Source organism: Panicum virgatum, chromosome 2K (genome assembly GCF_016808335.1).
Source record: "Panicum virgatum strain AP13 chromosome 2K, P.virgatum_v5, whole genome shotgun sequence".
In the NCBI taxonomy this organism is placed as follows: domain Eukaryota; kingdom Viridiplantae; phylum Streptophyta; class Magnoliopsida; order Poales; family Poaceae; genus Panicum; species Panicum virgatum.
The window spans coordinates 44924036-44940246 of NC_053137.1; the positions used below are offsets into that span (position 1 = coordinate 44924036).

At 39.6% G+C, this 16211-nt stretch overlaps 1 protein-coding gene across 1 annotated transcript; it reads right to left on the reverse strand.

Moving 5' to 3' along the window:
• Positions 1 to 7405: 7405 nt before the first annotated feature.
• LOC120695653 (WRKY transcription factor WRKY62-like) lies at positions 7406 to 8904 on the reverse strand. Its single transcript, XM_039978866.1, has 3 exons — positions 8728 to 8904; positions 8239 to 8604; positions 7406 to 8064 (listed from the first exon to the last, which is right to left on the reverse strand). The coding sequence occupies exons 1-3, from the start codon at positions 8887 to 8889 to the stop codon at positions 7684 to 7686; spliced, it is 909 nt and encodes a 302-aa protein (XP_039834800.1). The 5' UTR covers positions 8890 to 8904; the 3' UTR covers positions 7406 to 7683.
• Positions 8905 to 16211: the final 7307 nt, after the last annotated feature.

A 16211-nucleotide genomic window follows, 5' to 3' on the forward strand; every position in this document is an offset into this window, starting at 1 on the left:
AAATGCGCGGGTGGCCTTCCTAGTTGTTTATATGTAAATGGAACCACAATGAAATTTACCAAAGTATCCATATTGAAAACAATCTAGCTATTGGCAACATTATTTAGTGTTGCCAAATTTTGTAGTGCCAAATTCTAGTGTTATCAATGTTTTCATTTGGTTTGTGAGTGCTAAGAAACTGAAATTCGAAATATATATATTTCTCAAAAGATGGTGCAATCTAATTCTATACTATTGTAAAAGATAGACTCCTCGAGCAGTACGGCTTGGAAAGTAGAGGGAAAGTACTGGCCAAACAAGCTGATAGAGAATATGGATCTTTCTTTATGTCCTGTTACACGATATGGGCTCTTGCCAAGCTTATTCTTAGTTAATGACCATATACCCAAGGCAAGCATCCCATTGTAATTCACTGATTTCAGGTATATATAAAAAAAAATCTATGTCGTGTTCCTTGCGTGTGATTATAACCTGGGACGCGAGGAAGGATCCAATTATTGATGATGTGTTTCTCAACAAATATGTCTATGGAAAGATATACTTCAACTATAAAATTGTCTGGTCCAACATCCAATTGCAAACATTTAAACAATTGTATTTAATACTATATCCATTGATCCTCTGCATGTTAGTAAGTGTTATCTAAGCTTCCATTTGAACTGCCGCATGTTTAACTTGTCTTGTGAAGTTAGCGTTCAAATCTATAGCTTGATTGTTCAGGTCTAAGGATAAGCGATAGATATCTAACTTAGTGGTTTGTTCTAGTAACCTAGCTAGTTGATGGGATTGGAATAGAAGCAACATTAATAAAGAAGACCAACTCGGTCCTCGAAGACTCATGACCAAGGTTCATGATTATAAGGATAAGCTCATGATCTCATGAATATGATTATATGGAAAACGCGCAGAAATAGCTTGTTCATTCATTGTGGATTGGAATCACCTAGGTCCACAACGAAAAAGCTAACATGCACAGTTGCTTGGGGTTCTAAAAGATGCAAGAACAAGCTATATAGATCTTAATACTTGGCAACATATATATAGTTAAGCATTAACCATCCTTCTAGCGCGTTCCCTGTTCATGTATATTTGGTGTTGCTAGTGAAGAAACTACTATGATGAATGAATTCGTGCTAGTTTTTGACAATCACCTAAAAAAAGACACAACTAGCAAGCACGTTTAGTAGGAAAGTTAGTTCCTAGTTTCTTATAACAGCTCCACCACCCTCCCGTTAACAAAAGAATTTTGTGTCGATAATAAGGTATAGTATCTATTCTCTTGATAATTTATCTCATATGACCAATGAAGTATTTGTCATGAATATAGGATTGTTTTTACAGTAAGCATCTTAGTTTAATTCTGAATGAAACCTGGCAAAATCCATTACAAAAGGTCTTCTTTTTGCGAAACATAGTTAGATGCTGGGGCATGCTCACATACACTCACTCCTATGAATACGTAGAAAAAGCTTTACTTAAGTAATTATGGTGTGAACATTTCTCCACACGACCTTTTACGCTTATCCACCTTTTCTACTCTCGCATAAGCTAGAGGAACAACTAAAAGGCACCTTCAAAATATGTCTTTTCATAAGTGCCCAGTCAGTGTTTATTGCGAGAATTGGTCATGGTGTGTTCTTTGGCCTTCCCATGTGTTTCTAGCTCGACATGTTATTTTCTTGTTGTGGAAGTAGAAAGCAGGAAATTGATTTTCAGTCATAATGTTGTTTTGTTGTTGTGGAAGTAGAAAGCAGGAAATTGATGTTCAGTCATAACTTTAAGAGAAATGACAAAAAGGAAACAATGGTTGAAGAAGCAATTCCCAATTATTTAAGGACCATTTTAAAATTGCTTATGTGTAACAAGTTTGTATTACCCGTAAGTAAAGATTTTAACAGTTAATATTTTTTTGAGAACTTATGTGAGCAAGCATTTTCATTAGAAGGAAGAGAAATTTGTTACAACCTAATGGCTCAGCCCGGAGCAAAAAAAAAGTCAATTGATTGGCTTCCACTGTGTAGAAATTGTTATTCTTAATTCCCTAAAGTTAAACCCCATGAAGCTAAATTAGTGCTTGCAATTTCAGCCACCAAATTAAAGACGCATGCCTAAACTCTGCACGTTTTGTTTTTGAATTCCTTTTCAGTATTCTGATTTTCGAGATAGTACTTATGGTGAGGCTAAACAATATACTTTTTCTTATCATGATAATTGAATCTATTCTCTCATCAGTGTTCACACGTAACCCTGACTAGATAATTGGTACTAGCAGATGTTCAGGATTTAAGAAAGGATTAAAGGGTTGTCAAGTCAGTCAAGTCTTCAAATTATATGGCCAAGTGCTCTATCCAGCTAACGAGTCAAGCACATGGTAACTCCAAGTCATATTATCGGCACGTCGTACGGGAAGATCCCGTCTGTCCAGCTGTATGACGTTGTCTGTTGGCAGTCCTGCAACGTTTGTTTGTTGACGACGACACCGAACCTTTGTTCTGAGCTCTCAGCAGCTTCGCAAGTGCTGGTTAAGGGGCTGCTGGGTTTCTTTGCTGCTTGGTTAGCGAAAAGGAATCCGCAGCTAGCCAGCAACACGCAAGAGCGATAGGGTAATTTTGAAGCAATTCTCGCGGTGGATGAGCACATGAGACTGGACCGGCCCTTAAACCTGTGCTTTGAAGTAGAACGAGGGTTATCTAGCTTCTACCTTAATCACAATGACGCGGAGACGTCTTACCTCGGGTCGAGTTTTAGGATGTCACGGCAGTATCCCACATGAGCGATTGATGGTGAGGACTTGAGAATAAGCAGGTCAAGTCTCAACATGTTTATGGTTCCAGGACATCCTTTTCACCCGATCGAGCTATGCTCCACTTGGCATGGCACGACGTACATATGACGCCTATAATCTGACGCATGCGTGTCGTTTTCACGATGGTGTCATACTGTCATGATTACAAGAAATTGAGATGCATGGAACAGGGGTTGGTGCAGACGTAATCCTAACTGTTAGAACGTGTTTGGATCTAGGGGCTAAAGTTTAACTCTGTCATATCGGATGTTTCGATGCCAATTAGGAGGACTAACTATGAGCAATCAATTATTGAATAATTAGGCTTAATAGATTCGTCTCACGAACTAACTTATAGGTTATGCAGTTGGTTTAGCATTAGTCTACATTTAATACTTCTAACTAGCAACTAAACATCCCATGTGACAGGGCTAAAGTTTATCCATAGCAGATCCAAATAGGACCTTAGTCTCAACTCTCAACAACTAAACAAGGTGCTTGGTCCAAGAAAAAAACAAGAAAAATCTATCTATACTATAAAAGTTGAAATAATTAAAAATCTTTCTCACCAAGATTAGGCCCATCATACCCCTCACGGAGGTTCCATTTGTCAGATCCAAAGATTTGACGAAAGGGGGTGGAGTCCCTCTTTTTTGCGAGAAGGAAAATGTTTCCACCCAAAAAACTTATTTTTTTACCAAAAGTTTTACCCACTTGTTCTACCCGCAATTTACTTTCCTTTGATATGACACGCCCGCAGCATGCATGGCAAAAATTTCGTCCGAACCACCCTGCATGACCGGCCATTCAATTTATATAATTCACATAAATGAGAGGAAGGAAAAAGTACGTTTGGAAGGAAAATATTCTTTTGTTTCTTTCCTTTGCTTATTTCCTTATGCACACGCACACGGTTTATTTTTTCTTTCCTTATGCACACGCACATGGTTTGTATTTGGAAGGAAAATATATTATTTTCTTTCATTTCTTATGCACAGACACACGATTTAGCTTTTTTTTTGGAACAATACATTGTCTCCTGCCTCTATTTTCCATTCCACCGGCGTCCATTGTCCATGCCACCAGCGTCCAGGCCACCGGCGCCCATATCCACCACCGGCGCACACGTCTTCCTGTCTCCGCTGTCCCTGCCACCTACGCCTGTTTTTGTTCTAACCACCAACGTCCCTGTCCACCGGCGCCTGTTGATATGCTGACCACCGGTGTCGCATATCGTTTTGTTGCTATTAAAGATAATGTTCTTCATTCCATTCGAACGTTGTGTTTCCCTGGTCACCGGCATCCCGACGTTCTCCCAGCCTGTCCTAACATCGCACGTTACATAGTCATCGTCATCAGGGCCCTTTATGTCCATGGAGGGGTCACCCTATGCGCCCCTAACGTGCTTCTCACTACCGTATCAATGGAAGGTCGAGCTCTTTGCTGAAATTGCTAGAGGTAAAATATTTTTCTCATTCAACTTTTGATATTTTTTTTAGCAAAGCATGCGAAGATATTGAAAGCTAATGAATGCCAGAAGGAACAAAAATACACAACCAAGGTATTATAATCTATAATTCAGTATGAAAGTAACTGTAATATTTGTTATATGTGGACTATAATATTTGGCCAATGATTTTAGGTGAACAGATACATACACTTGTTACTGGGACCTTACAATCTTTATTACGCAACAACAGTCTGGTCGATTAACTAGGGCGCGCACTAGAAATATTGATCGAGAAGACCAGTTTGACTCGGGTTTATGGGAACTAGATGATCCGATGTATGGAGTTGAAGGTATATTTTTTTTCAAACTAGCTTATGAAAATGTATTCTTATATGATATACATGGTAAATAATTAATAATGATATGATTTGTTATTTAAATTTATATTAGATGAGATTGGATTGCTACGATATTAATAAATAAATTTAAATTTAATAGTCGTTCGGTGCAATCCAATTATTTTTAAATATTATTGTTCTTTCAACATGTGCTTGTGGCACGTGCATCTCCACTAGTACTTCCAAAAAATTATAGATTAGAACAGAGTGAATTTGAGCTTCATCATCGCTCGGTATGAGTTCACTCACCAGATTTCAAATTTTATTAAGAACGAATTATGCACACAACTTTATTTACCATTACACATTACGCGGTCATGCTCAACGGTTTATTTATAGACAAGTGATAGGAGACACACTCGCAAGTGTGTTAGTTTTATGTGTTAGTATGTTTCTACACAGTTGAGTGTTGAGAGAAGTGTCTGGTTTCCAAAGTAGCCCATAGTTGAGAGGCTGTAAATTGAACTTAGAAGTGAAAAAGTTGAGGCACGATGTTTTGCAAATAGAATCACCAAGCGGCCGGTACGGTTCAGTCTTAACTCGATCTGCATATAGTCTTGGTTTAGATTCCTTTTCTATGGTTTTCTGGCAAACCTTTTGTACCTCTAGTGACAGTAACATAAAGCTTGTAGCCTTGTACTACTCTTGGTGATACAAAGTCATAAAAAATATAGCCTCGTCATTATCGGCACTACATCTTGTTTTTTTTAATTTCTTGATGAATACTCCTACTTTGGTACTTCGTCTTCAGTTAATAGAATGTCCAGTCAGTCAAGTGCCACTTAAGTTGTGTGTAGAGGTTATCGCGGTGTTATCAAGCGACTAAGCATGGCGTTTAGTAATTAACTGCTTGGAAGTCAAGCACATGCCGTCAACTCCAGGTCATATATGCTACATCCGTTCCAAATTATAAGACATTTCACCAATCCGATGCTCAAACCAGTCAGACTGGTCGGGTATACCGGTTAGACCGGTTGTCGCCGGGCAGGCCGGTGGCGAAACCAACGAATGTCGCCCGGGAAGGACCCGTCGAGGCAGGCGCACGCAAGATTGTTCTAGGGTCGGCAGGCCACCTAGAACACTCTCAATCGATGTAGAGACAAAGGAGGAATAACATATAGTAGATGGGAAAAAACTAGGGCAAGAAAAAGTAAAAAGATAAAAAAAAATTATATTTGATCGATTGGATACCCTCAATCCGTAGTGATCCTTTATATTTATAGGGTGCGGTGGACTTATCCCACAAGTAATCCTTTTTACAGATAAAAATCTATGAAATAATCTAATTACACTCGGACTCCACGAAGACCGGTCAGACCGGTCAGCTGTTGCCGGATCAACTACAGCGTCTGACCGGTCAGACCGCTAGGGCACACCGGTCAGACCGGTCGGTACTGTCTAGTGTCAATTTTGGTCGTCAACATTAGGTCCCTGTTTTTCTCTTTTTTTTTCCTGTTCTTTTTGTGCAGAAGAAGACGTCGCTCGCTTGGACGTCGTCGCACGTGTTTTCCGCATGGGAATAGGAATAAGCAGCAGCTATAATAACATGGCATGGCTCTTTAGATGGTTTTATTTACTGATTCCGTTCTAATTATTCGATGCAAATGGCCTATTCTTACACCGCGCTTTTAATTTGAAGCACATGAATTTGACAGAAGTTCGGCGCAGAGAAAGCTAGTTAACACCTAGTACATACTACTCGATTAACTTCTGCTCCTACACAAGCCATCAATTTTTTTTAAAAAAATATATGTGTTTTAGAAGAGGCAAAAGTACTACTCTCTTTTTTTTAAAAAAAAATATGTGACGTTAACAAAACTAATTAATTTTTTATTTGCTTAGCTTGTTCTTCATATATCACTAAAAACAGGGAGAGCAGAAGTAAGTGGGTAAATTATGGTCAACATTTAAATATTGTTTATCTTTGCACTTCTCTAGTTTGTCCTTTTTCTTGGCGCAACTGTAATCTTTACTATTTGGTTGTGATAGACTCCATTTACTATTTACTATCTGTATATTTTTTCCATCCCCATTTTTTTCCATTTTGTACAGTACATTCATTTGTGTCGGCAACAGGTATGCCATCTCTTGTTTTCTGCCCATCTGCCTAACATTGAGAATCCAATTTTGGCTTCCCAAACTCTGACCTTAACTACTATTATTTGTAAGGAAAGCTTTATCCATGGCATATTAATTAAGCAGATATTTTAGGTTGCACTGGAGTGTCCGGAATTTCTCTATCTATGTGCGAACTTGTAGCCATACTTTTTTTTTAGAAAAAGTGAAATGGTTACAATTAAAGCTATCAAATGTAGATATATTGTAGTAATAGTTAGTTCAATCGGTATGTATGCAATAAATATATATAAAGCATCAACTTATCCTTTTCTTACATGACTCGTGAGTCGTGAGAGATCATCTTTCATGGTTATCAATCTTAGAAATTGACACGATTGATCATTACAAGCATGTTCAGCTGGCTTTAGTCTCTAGCTTAGCATGCTGGTCATATTTATGATTAATCATTAGTGAGAACCTCGCAGTGACTTCATCAACTTCAAGATTGACATCTCGTGGACGCATTCATAGAGGTATGGTGTGCACGTGTACGTTTATAGGGTGAGTGTTTGTGCAGGTATATGACGTTTACATTTGTACTATGTTTAGGGGGAAAAAAGAATTAGATGAAGAGAAATTGCTTGTGTCAAGAAATACATGCAAAGGAATACAGACTAATAAGCATTCTTTCTCATACTCTGTTTTCGTACTTGCTTTTGAAACATTGATATTTAGCCTGTGGGTTTCAATTATTCAAACGGTGAGAAACACTCTAAACAACAGGTGAATTGAGGGTTTTTCTATGGTGAATAATACAAAGATTCTTGAAGTAATGTTGTCCCTGTTCTTTCGGGTACCAGAACTTTGCTTTTTGCAGGAGCGAATCCACAAGATCCCAAGCACATTTATAACCACGAAAACTGCACGTGTGTACGAATATATTCACATTTGCATCCACGGACATCCTACACATGACACATCCTCCTCGTGCATCAGAATATCTGCCCTGGTATTCTCTCCAGCACCCTCGCAGCCACGGCGCTTGTCAGAGACTCCATGAACTCCGGATCGTTCTTGAGCAGATCCACGAGCTCGTCCACCAGGACCTTTCGAAACTCCGGCGTCATGACCTCCGCGGCGGCGGCCGCCTCGGCGTTCGACCCCGGCCGTTGGTCCGCCAGACCAAGCGTGATCGTCCGGCCCGACGAGTTGATGGAGATCGAGCACGGCAGCGACCCCGCCTCCTGCTGCTGCTGCAGCAGCTGGATCGCCGGTGCGTCGCTGACATACTCGCTCAGGGCGCGGTGCTCGTGGTTGTGTTCGCCCTCGTACGTCGCCACCAGCATCGACTTGTCCTCCGCGCTCCTCTGCACCTGCGTTTTACAAGAAAAAAGTTCAGCCAAGAAACTTTGTAAGAAAAATCAGCAAAAACACAGGATTATTTACAAAAGGTGAAAAACTGAGCAAATCGGCATGGTTTTGCAGGACTAAAAATCCAGCAGAAGAATGAAGGATATGAGGGGCAAATTTGCAGGTCTTTTAGTTACCTTCTTCTTGACGGGGCAGGAGGGAGCGTACGCGCAGCGGAAGTAGGCCCTCGGGTACGGGTTGTCGCGCGTCACCTTCTGGCCGTACTTGCGCCACTGGTAGCCGTCCTTGAGGTGGTTGGCGTCGGCGTCCGACGGCTCGGCGCGCGCGCACACCGTCCTGACCTTGGACCTCGGCTCGGCCGTCACCATGCCGCCGCCGCCGCCGGCGGCCACTTCTGCCGGCGCCGCATTGCCGTGCGCGTGGCAGCTCGGCGTCGGCGACGCGGCGAGGGCGCGGCGGTCGGCGAGGATGGCGTCCAGCGCGCCGGACAGCCTCCGGTTCTCCTCGCTGACCCGCCTCAGCTTGTCCTCGAGGCTCTCCGCCTGCCCACGCACGCACGGGCACCAATGGAACATAGGATGTCAGAGAAAGTGCAGAGACTTGCAAAATGCGTTGAAATGCGTCGAAGCGAACTGATGGTGACCGAGGTGAAGATGGAGACTCACCGCCGGTGATGACGGGCCGAAGAGGGGCAGGAGCCCCGGTGCTCTGCCGGTGGGGGACGAGCACTCGCCGTCGCCGTCCATGGCGATCCGGAGCAGCAGCTGCAGCGGGTGGTCTCGGAACGGGAGGAAACGTGAACTTTGTGCGAGGACGCAGCGGGCCATGCTATGTAGGGATCGTCTGGCCTCCGGGCTCCGGCAACGACTTGACCGGCGGCCATCCCGATCCCGATCCCGCCGCCGTCAGCATGCCGCGTCACGCCTGACGTCCCTCCGCCACCGTCACAGCCTATCAAATCTCTCCCGATCGGTTTCGGACGAGGAGTATGAGCTGCTCTGCTGACGACGCGATCGGCCGGCTCGCTGACGGCAGCCGCTGGCGCGTCACCGGTAGCTGTGCTCGTGGATAGGACAGGACAAGTGGCCGAAGACGAGTCACCATTCACCAACCGAACCAAGTGGTCGAAGACGAGTCTCCCTCCCTCTTGCTTCGGTTCCCTTTTGCCAATCCGACGGGTCTTCCTCCTCTTCTCCCCGCGTCGTCGCGTCGACTGTTTCCTGTGCGGTTTCCTCGCGTCCTCGGCGTCGGGAGATTGAGCGCTCCAGTTCGTAGGTCGTGTGCCCCCTGCAGCTGCAGCACGGGGCCGGGCTTGATTAACGAGCGGCTAGTCGCTACTACTTTGAGAATACTTTTGGTTGACCGCTAATCGTGTCGCTGTTAATGTCAGCTTAATCAACTGCAGAGGTCAACGGGAGAAGAGTTTTTTTTGGTAGCGGCATTATTTTTGAACGAAAAGCATTGGCGGCTGTATTTTATTTTTGAAAAGAAAATTGCTAAGGCGGTGGTAAAGGAGGGAACGAAGTGAAGATTTCAGATTTGGCGGTGCCGTGGTGATAAGGTAAGATCGGTTCACGCGGCTGCTTTTTTATTATGTTGGAGATAAACACTCTGTTCGCTGTAATGGTGCTGGAGTGGTGTGAGAGAAAAATACTGCTGGCTGGTCGCTGTAATGGTGCTGGAGTGGTGTGAGAGAAAAATACTGCTGGCTGGTGGCTGTAGGTTGGTGCTAGAGCTATATAAGAGAAAAATACTGTTGGCTGGCTGGAGGAACCAAACAACAAACAGAGTGAAAGTAAATAATATTATCTCTTCACCGCTGCCCTGCCACAGCAATTTCTCGAGCTGCCACTTTTGGACCAAAGGCAACCCGGAGTCATCGAAGGATAAACGAACAGATTGACTAATTGACTTCGTGTTGTTTTCTGCGTACGATATCCTGTTTCTTTGAAGAAAAAATAAACTTTTTTGACATGTTTTGGTATGATTTTGAGACGATAAAAAAGAAAATGGTGAATCACATTTCCGCAATCTGAACTTGGGCCAGAAACGGACCGCGATCCGAGTCTATGGTGGGATGGGCCTGAAGAGAGGGCGTCTTATCAGATCAACAACTCTACGGGCTTTTCTGGACGACAGGTTGCAACAACGCAGACTAGGCCACATCTGGATTCGGGTCCGTTTCTGCTGCTAGGTGGTTCGTTTGTTTTCTATTTTTTTTTGGTTCGTTTCATGCTGTTCCGAAAATAGATTAGGCCAGACTCAATGAATTTTATGGAGAATTTCACAAATTCTATGCCACATCTCAATTTTGCTAATGTAGCCAGAAGAGAGAATGAGGATGTTTCATACTCATGAAATAGTTGTCTAGTTCTCAGTTCTAATAGTTATGCCATGAAACTATACAATGAGTGGCTTTAGGAGACCTCGAGGACTGGAGGAGCATTATTTGCACTAGTCCATCAACCCATGCTACCGCACGGGTTATTTAGTCCATCAACCCGTGCTACCGCACGGGTTATTTGTTAAAAAATTTATCAAGATAAAGAATCGATTGAATTTACCGTGGTTGTTGTACGTGTTATTTTTTTATGGCATCATAAGATGGTTTATTTACCTTCCTCAATTAGTGGTTTAAACTTTCCATATAGACCTTATTGATAACTCCGTGCATCATGGTTCCCTGATTTATCATCATCATTAATAATTTGTATAAACTAAAAAACTTAAAATTTGCAATAATAGTGAAATACTATTATACCTGCTGATCAATAAGGATCATGTCAAGACTTAATTGTTCGCCACTACCCAGCAATATTACATTCCATACTCTGGTTACCCTTCCCTTGATTTTCCAAAGTTCTTTTCCTGTTCTAATTTCACTTAATGTTTTGCTCACCATTGCAACTTGTTCAACTGCATCAGCAAGGTGGTGATGGATCAAATTCAGCTATTTTTCCTATACAAAAGTAATCATATACACAAATATGGGACTACAACCATTAGAAAAGAACAACGATCTTGCGAGATATATTCAAAAGGAATGTAAAATTGAACTATTTTCTATATAAAGAGTAATACCATTGCGAGATGATGAAACGAATCTAGAACTACAAGCGACATTAGTTGACACTAAACTAATTGCATGTGTCTTTCGTTCAGTATTGATTCAACATGATTACCTATGTGTTGATCGAAGCGACGTTAGAACGGCCAGCGTACCTATGTGTTGATTGAAGCGACGTTAGAACAGCCGGCGTATGTTCCTGCTGGTGGGGAGTCGATGAACAGCGCCAACGTATGTTCCTGCCGGTGGACGGCCAGTGGTGTTCTTGTACGTGATTACGTGATCTGGTTTTGGAAATCTCCTTTTTATGTTTGTTAGTTGGAGGTAGAGATTAGCCTTGGAGATAGAGACTCGCACATGATTACATGATTACGTGATTTGGTTTTCGAGCTATCCTTTTATGTTTGTTAGTTGGAGATAGAGATTAGCCTTGGAGATATAGATTCTCTATGATTCAAATAACGATGAGATATAAGAAAATCAGTCAATATTAAACTACATCCGTTACTTGGGGAGCTTTGCTTCCGTCCGATCAGCTTTCAGCTAGGTGCCGTACGGGTGGATGTGTTTAGATCCAAAGGCTATTATAATTATATTATATAGATTAATGGCTAGATATTTTTTTAAAGAATTTTATTGATTTCTCTTATTTTCTAGGATGTCCACCTAGGATCCTAGGTGGCTTCACGTAAGAATTTCTTTGATTTCTCTTATTTTCTAGGATGTCCACATAGGATCCTAGGTGGCTTTATGTGGAGGCTTCAAAAGGAACCTCTAATTAGTAATAGTAAGATTTTTTTTTCAGTCCTGACACTACTCCACGTCAGTTGAGGTGGCCCCCCCCTGAAACTAAGAAGATAATTTCTTATTTGACACTGTTTTTATGGATCCTACAAAGTTCAGTCATTTCTATTTGACAATAGATGTAAAATCGGATCCTAATTTAACAGCACCATCTATTTCAGACAGTGTTATTCTAAAATGTTGAACGGTAAACAGTCTGTCGCCTACCATTTAGCCCATTATTCGGGCAAAAGCGGATATTTAAATGGAAAAAGGACCGTTCATCGATCAAAGCAACCGATTAAACGGAAAACAATATTCCACTGTGAGTGTTAGCCATCATTTCAATCAAGGGTTTGGGCGAGAGGAACAGATGGGGAGCATATGGTGAGACATAACAAACGGCTAAAAATCAGTCATTTTGCATTGCAGGCTTCAAAAGGGAGCAAATGATATTTTCACGCTCAACTTAACGTTAACGGAGAAGCAATCTTCGTCTTGTTCTGCTCCCCATTTTTTGTGTGGCTATACCCGATCTCAGTAGGCCGTCACCCTGGGTTAATATAACCGAGAACTGAAGACCGAAACAAAAAAACAGTGAACCAGAGCCGAACCGAACCGAAATCGAGAACTTCAGTTCTCTTAGGTTCCTGATTTGATTTTTATTAGTTTAGTCTGGTGACTAAAAATTAGTGACTTATAAGTTACGCCTATTTGGTTGTAGGTGATTTATAAGCTCATTAAAATTCTTGTTTTATCCCATATCTCCTCCTTTCCTTATGGCTTTAAGTGTGGGTTCCACAAAGAAATGGGGAAAAGAGGATGACTTATAAGTTCTAAACAGGGGTATACCTATTTATGACTTATAAGTCTCATGACTTAATAAACTAATACTATTTGACAAAATAAATCACTTATTTCACTTTTCAACTTACAAATAGGTGACTTGACAGGGTCGAGACGGGGGCGCTATTTGGCGATCGTGCGCTGCGATGACAAAGCGGCGAACGAGCATTGCAACCAACAAGCAGCGCACGTGCAGTGCCAGTAATAGTAGCAAATAAGCATTTGACTTGCTAGTTCCATGCTGTACTATGCTTTTTACTCTTTTTTTTTCTTTTTTTTGGACAGCGGGTGTGTGGGTGAGTGAATGGGCGGGGGGTTTCACACCCATATCCATGTAGAAGTAGTTAAAAATTTGAGAAAATAGAAACAAAAAGGGATAAAATATTTGATAAAGAAATGTAGAACAAATCTCCAGCATCTCATGTTTAGCCATATAGGAGGATTAAAAAAATAATAAAAAAGAAAATTGATTGGTCGTTATTCTCCAACATAGAATAAACAACGCGTCCATATTCTTCATCCAATAACGTTGTCTTTTTTAATCATAAACTGCATCATCTTCACTTATAGAAGTCAATGGTAATGCTCTAAAAAAATATTTTTTTTGGAAAAATTAGAGATTTGTAACTGTGCAACAGTTAAAATAAGTTTAAAAAAATGAGCTAAAGAGATATCTACAGATGAACTTACATGCATGTTTAGTATTTTTTTGATCTCCACAAGGGTGTCGTACTTTTCATTGCATGGGTGTGTCAGCAAGTAGTAGCATATGCATTCATAAAGTAGTTTTGCATCTTTGGGAAGAAAATATAAATTCTATTTAAAATATTTTTTACATCAAAAAATAATAGAAATATAAAAAAGAAAATGCAATCTGGTTTGTAGTTCTAAGAAAACTTTGAAGTGTGAAGCTATAAACTTTGTACTACAGTAATAATTTTTTATTAGTTTGAAACTTTTGAACGTGAAGCCATGAACTTCTTACTACCACATGAACAAATTTTATTAGCTTCCCAAAAACTTTGAAATATGTAGTACCACTGCAATTAAAGTTTGCAGATCCAAGAAAAACTTTCAAATACGAAATTGTGAACTTTATAGTACCACAATAATAAAGTTTGAGGCCATAAAAACTTTGAGAGCAAAAAACTATGAACTTTGTACTAGAATACTATGAGCTTTGTACTAGCACACTATGAGCTTTGTACTAGCACATAATAAGTTTTGTAGACCCCAAAAACTTTGAAATCTGAAACTATAAATTTTGTACTAGCACACTAATAAACTTTGTAGTCCAAAAATTTTAGAATATGAAACTATGATATTTAAATAAGTAAATATATTTTGACTACTCATGAACCATGAAAATAAAATAGGAATGGGTAAAAGAAAAAGTGCACTCACAAGTTTGAACAAGTGTTGCTTCTCACCATCGCGGCTTTGCATGAGTTTCATAACAAATATACCGGTTGAAGGTCCTCAACTGGTAGCAAAAAGATCTTGTATTGCAAAAAAAAGGGTAATTTGTTATCCTAAATTTATGGCGCTTGAAGGTCCTGATGACATGTATGCATTTGCATTTATGAACATTTGCGTAATCAGTAACGTTGATAGCAAAGTGGCTGCAATGCAATTGTTTGCACTCTGTTGCACCAAGTAAAATACAGAATTGTGTTCTATGTTAGTGAAGGCAGGTACTTGAGAATACTTGTAGATATATTGGAAGTTTCTATTACTAGATATGAAACTTTACATTGTAAAAAGCCAAACCAACTGAATACTTGCAGATTTTACACGCAGAAATCCAAATTTTATACTTTGATTTCAAAAACCTGGCCCATTCTAAATTTCTACTCCCAAATACAACACTTTAATTCAAACATTGCACTCTATATTTAGAAACTTTCTACTAACATATTTTCAAACTTTTTACACCTGAGTTCACAACTTTGTAATTTCAAAACTTTGTACACTAAATTCAAGAACTTTATATAATTAAATTTAAAAATCTATACAACTACATAACAAAACTTTATACATGGATATTTGAAAATGTTTTACTAAAATAGATATAGAAATTTTTAAATAAAAACTTTCTACTGAAATAAAAAATTAACAATAAATTCAGTAACTTCTCACTTTCACTCAGAATCTTTGAAATCGCTTGTCAAATTTTTTTTAGTAAAATAAACTATGAACTTTGCAGTCAAAATTAGAAACTTTCTACTAGCATGCTATAAGCTTTGTACTCTCGTGAATTCCAACTTTACTCTTAAAAATTCTAGAACTTTGTGATAGCATATTTAAAACTTTGTCCTTTTAGGTCTAATGCTTCGTAATAAAAAAAACTTTATATTCACGTATTGGGAACTTTGACCTAGGCTATCGTGAAGTTTGTACCTCTCAGTTCTAAAATTTTATCTGAAGAAATGTTACAATCCTGGATATATGAACTTTGAATATGACATTACTAACTTTGTACTCCAAACTGTAAAACTTTGTAATTCCAACAGTTTTAGCATCTAAATTTAAGAACTTCATAAAAATGTATTTTAAAACACATTACACTCTAAGGTATATATATTTGGCCAATATCAATCAAAGATACCAAAGAAAAGTAGAAAGCTACGTATTCAACAGGCAAACTGACCCCAAAGTCAACCAAAATAAAATCCTCAATTCGTTGAGGGCATAGTAGTCAATAACTAAAGCTTCAAAAATAATAAACTCAGGAAGAATTAAGTTAAGTTGAGCAAATACCGCAATACATGTTAGGATGATTCTGAGACACCATACAAAAGAGAGGATATGATGAGGTTACTTTCTCTACTATAACATATACTGGTGACTCTAGTATAAGGGCATGAGTATATACATATATTATAAATTTATAAACCTAGAAATTGTGTATATATTTTTTTTTACAGTAATCAATGTGTCTTGGTCTCACCTGTGCTTGAGAAGTGATGTGCTCCAAAGTCTTGTTTCAGAGCTATCAATGAGCAGGGGCGGGCCCAGGATTTGAAATTTGGGTATTCCAAATTTTCAATGGGCGAATTTTTTTTAGCAGTCTAAAGTATATATACATATCACATAATCAAGTATCAAAATCACAGCATTTATCATAGCATATTTGAAATTGTTTGGCAAACATGTAAAATAAATAAAGGATAAAACAACAAATGATAAGAAAGCTTACAAATTTCAGCCTACAGTTTAACTTTTAGATCCATAATAGCTTGAAAATAAGAGATGATGTTCTGAATGCAGATTAGTAACAGCACCACTACCCATCTTCTTCTTCATATTTGAACCTAAAAATTGCAGTCAGTCGAGTCACTACATTGCTCTACGATTGTCACAAATTAACAAGTAAATGGTAATCCCAAGTCATAATGGAAGGGATAAGCAAAAAGCGAGAATCACTCATCGGTGCTTTTTCAGAACATGTGC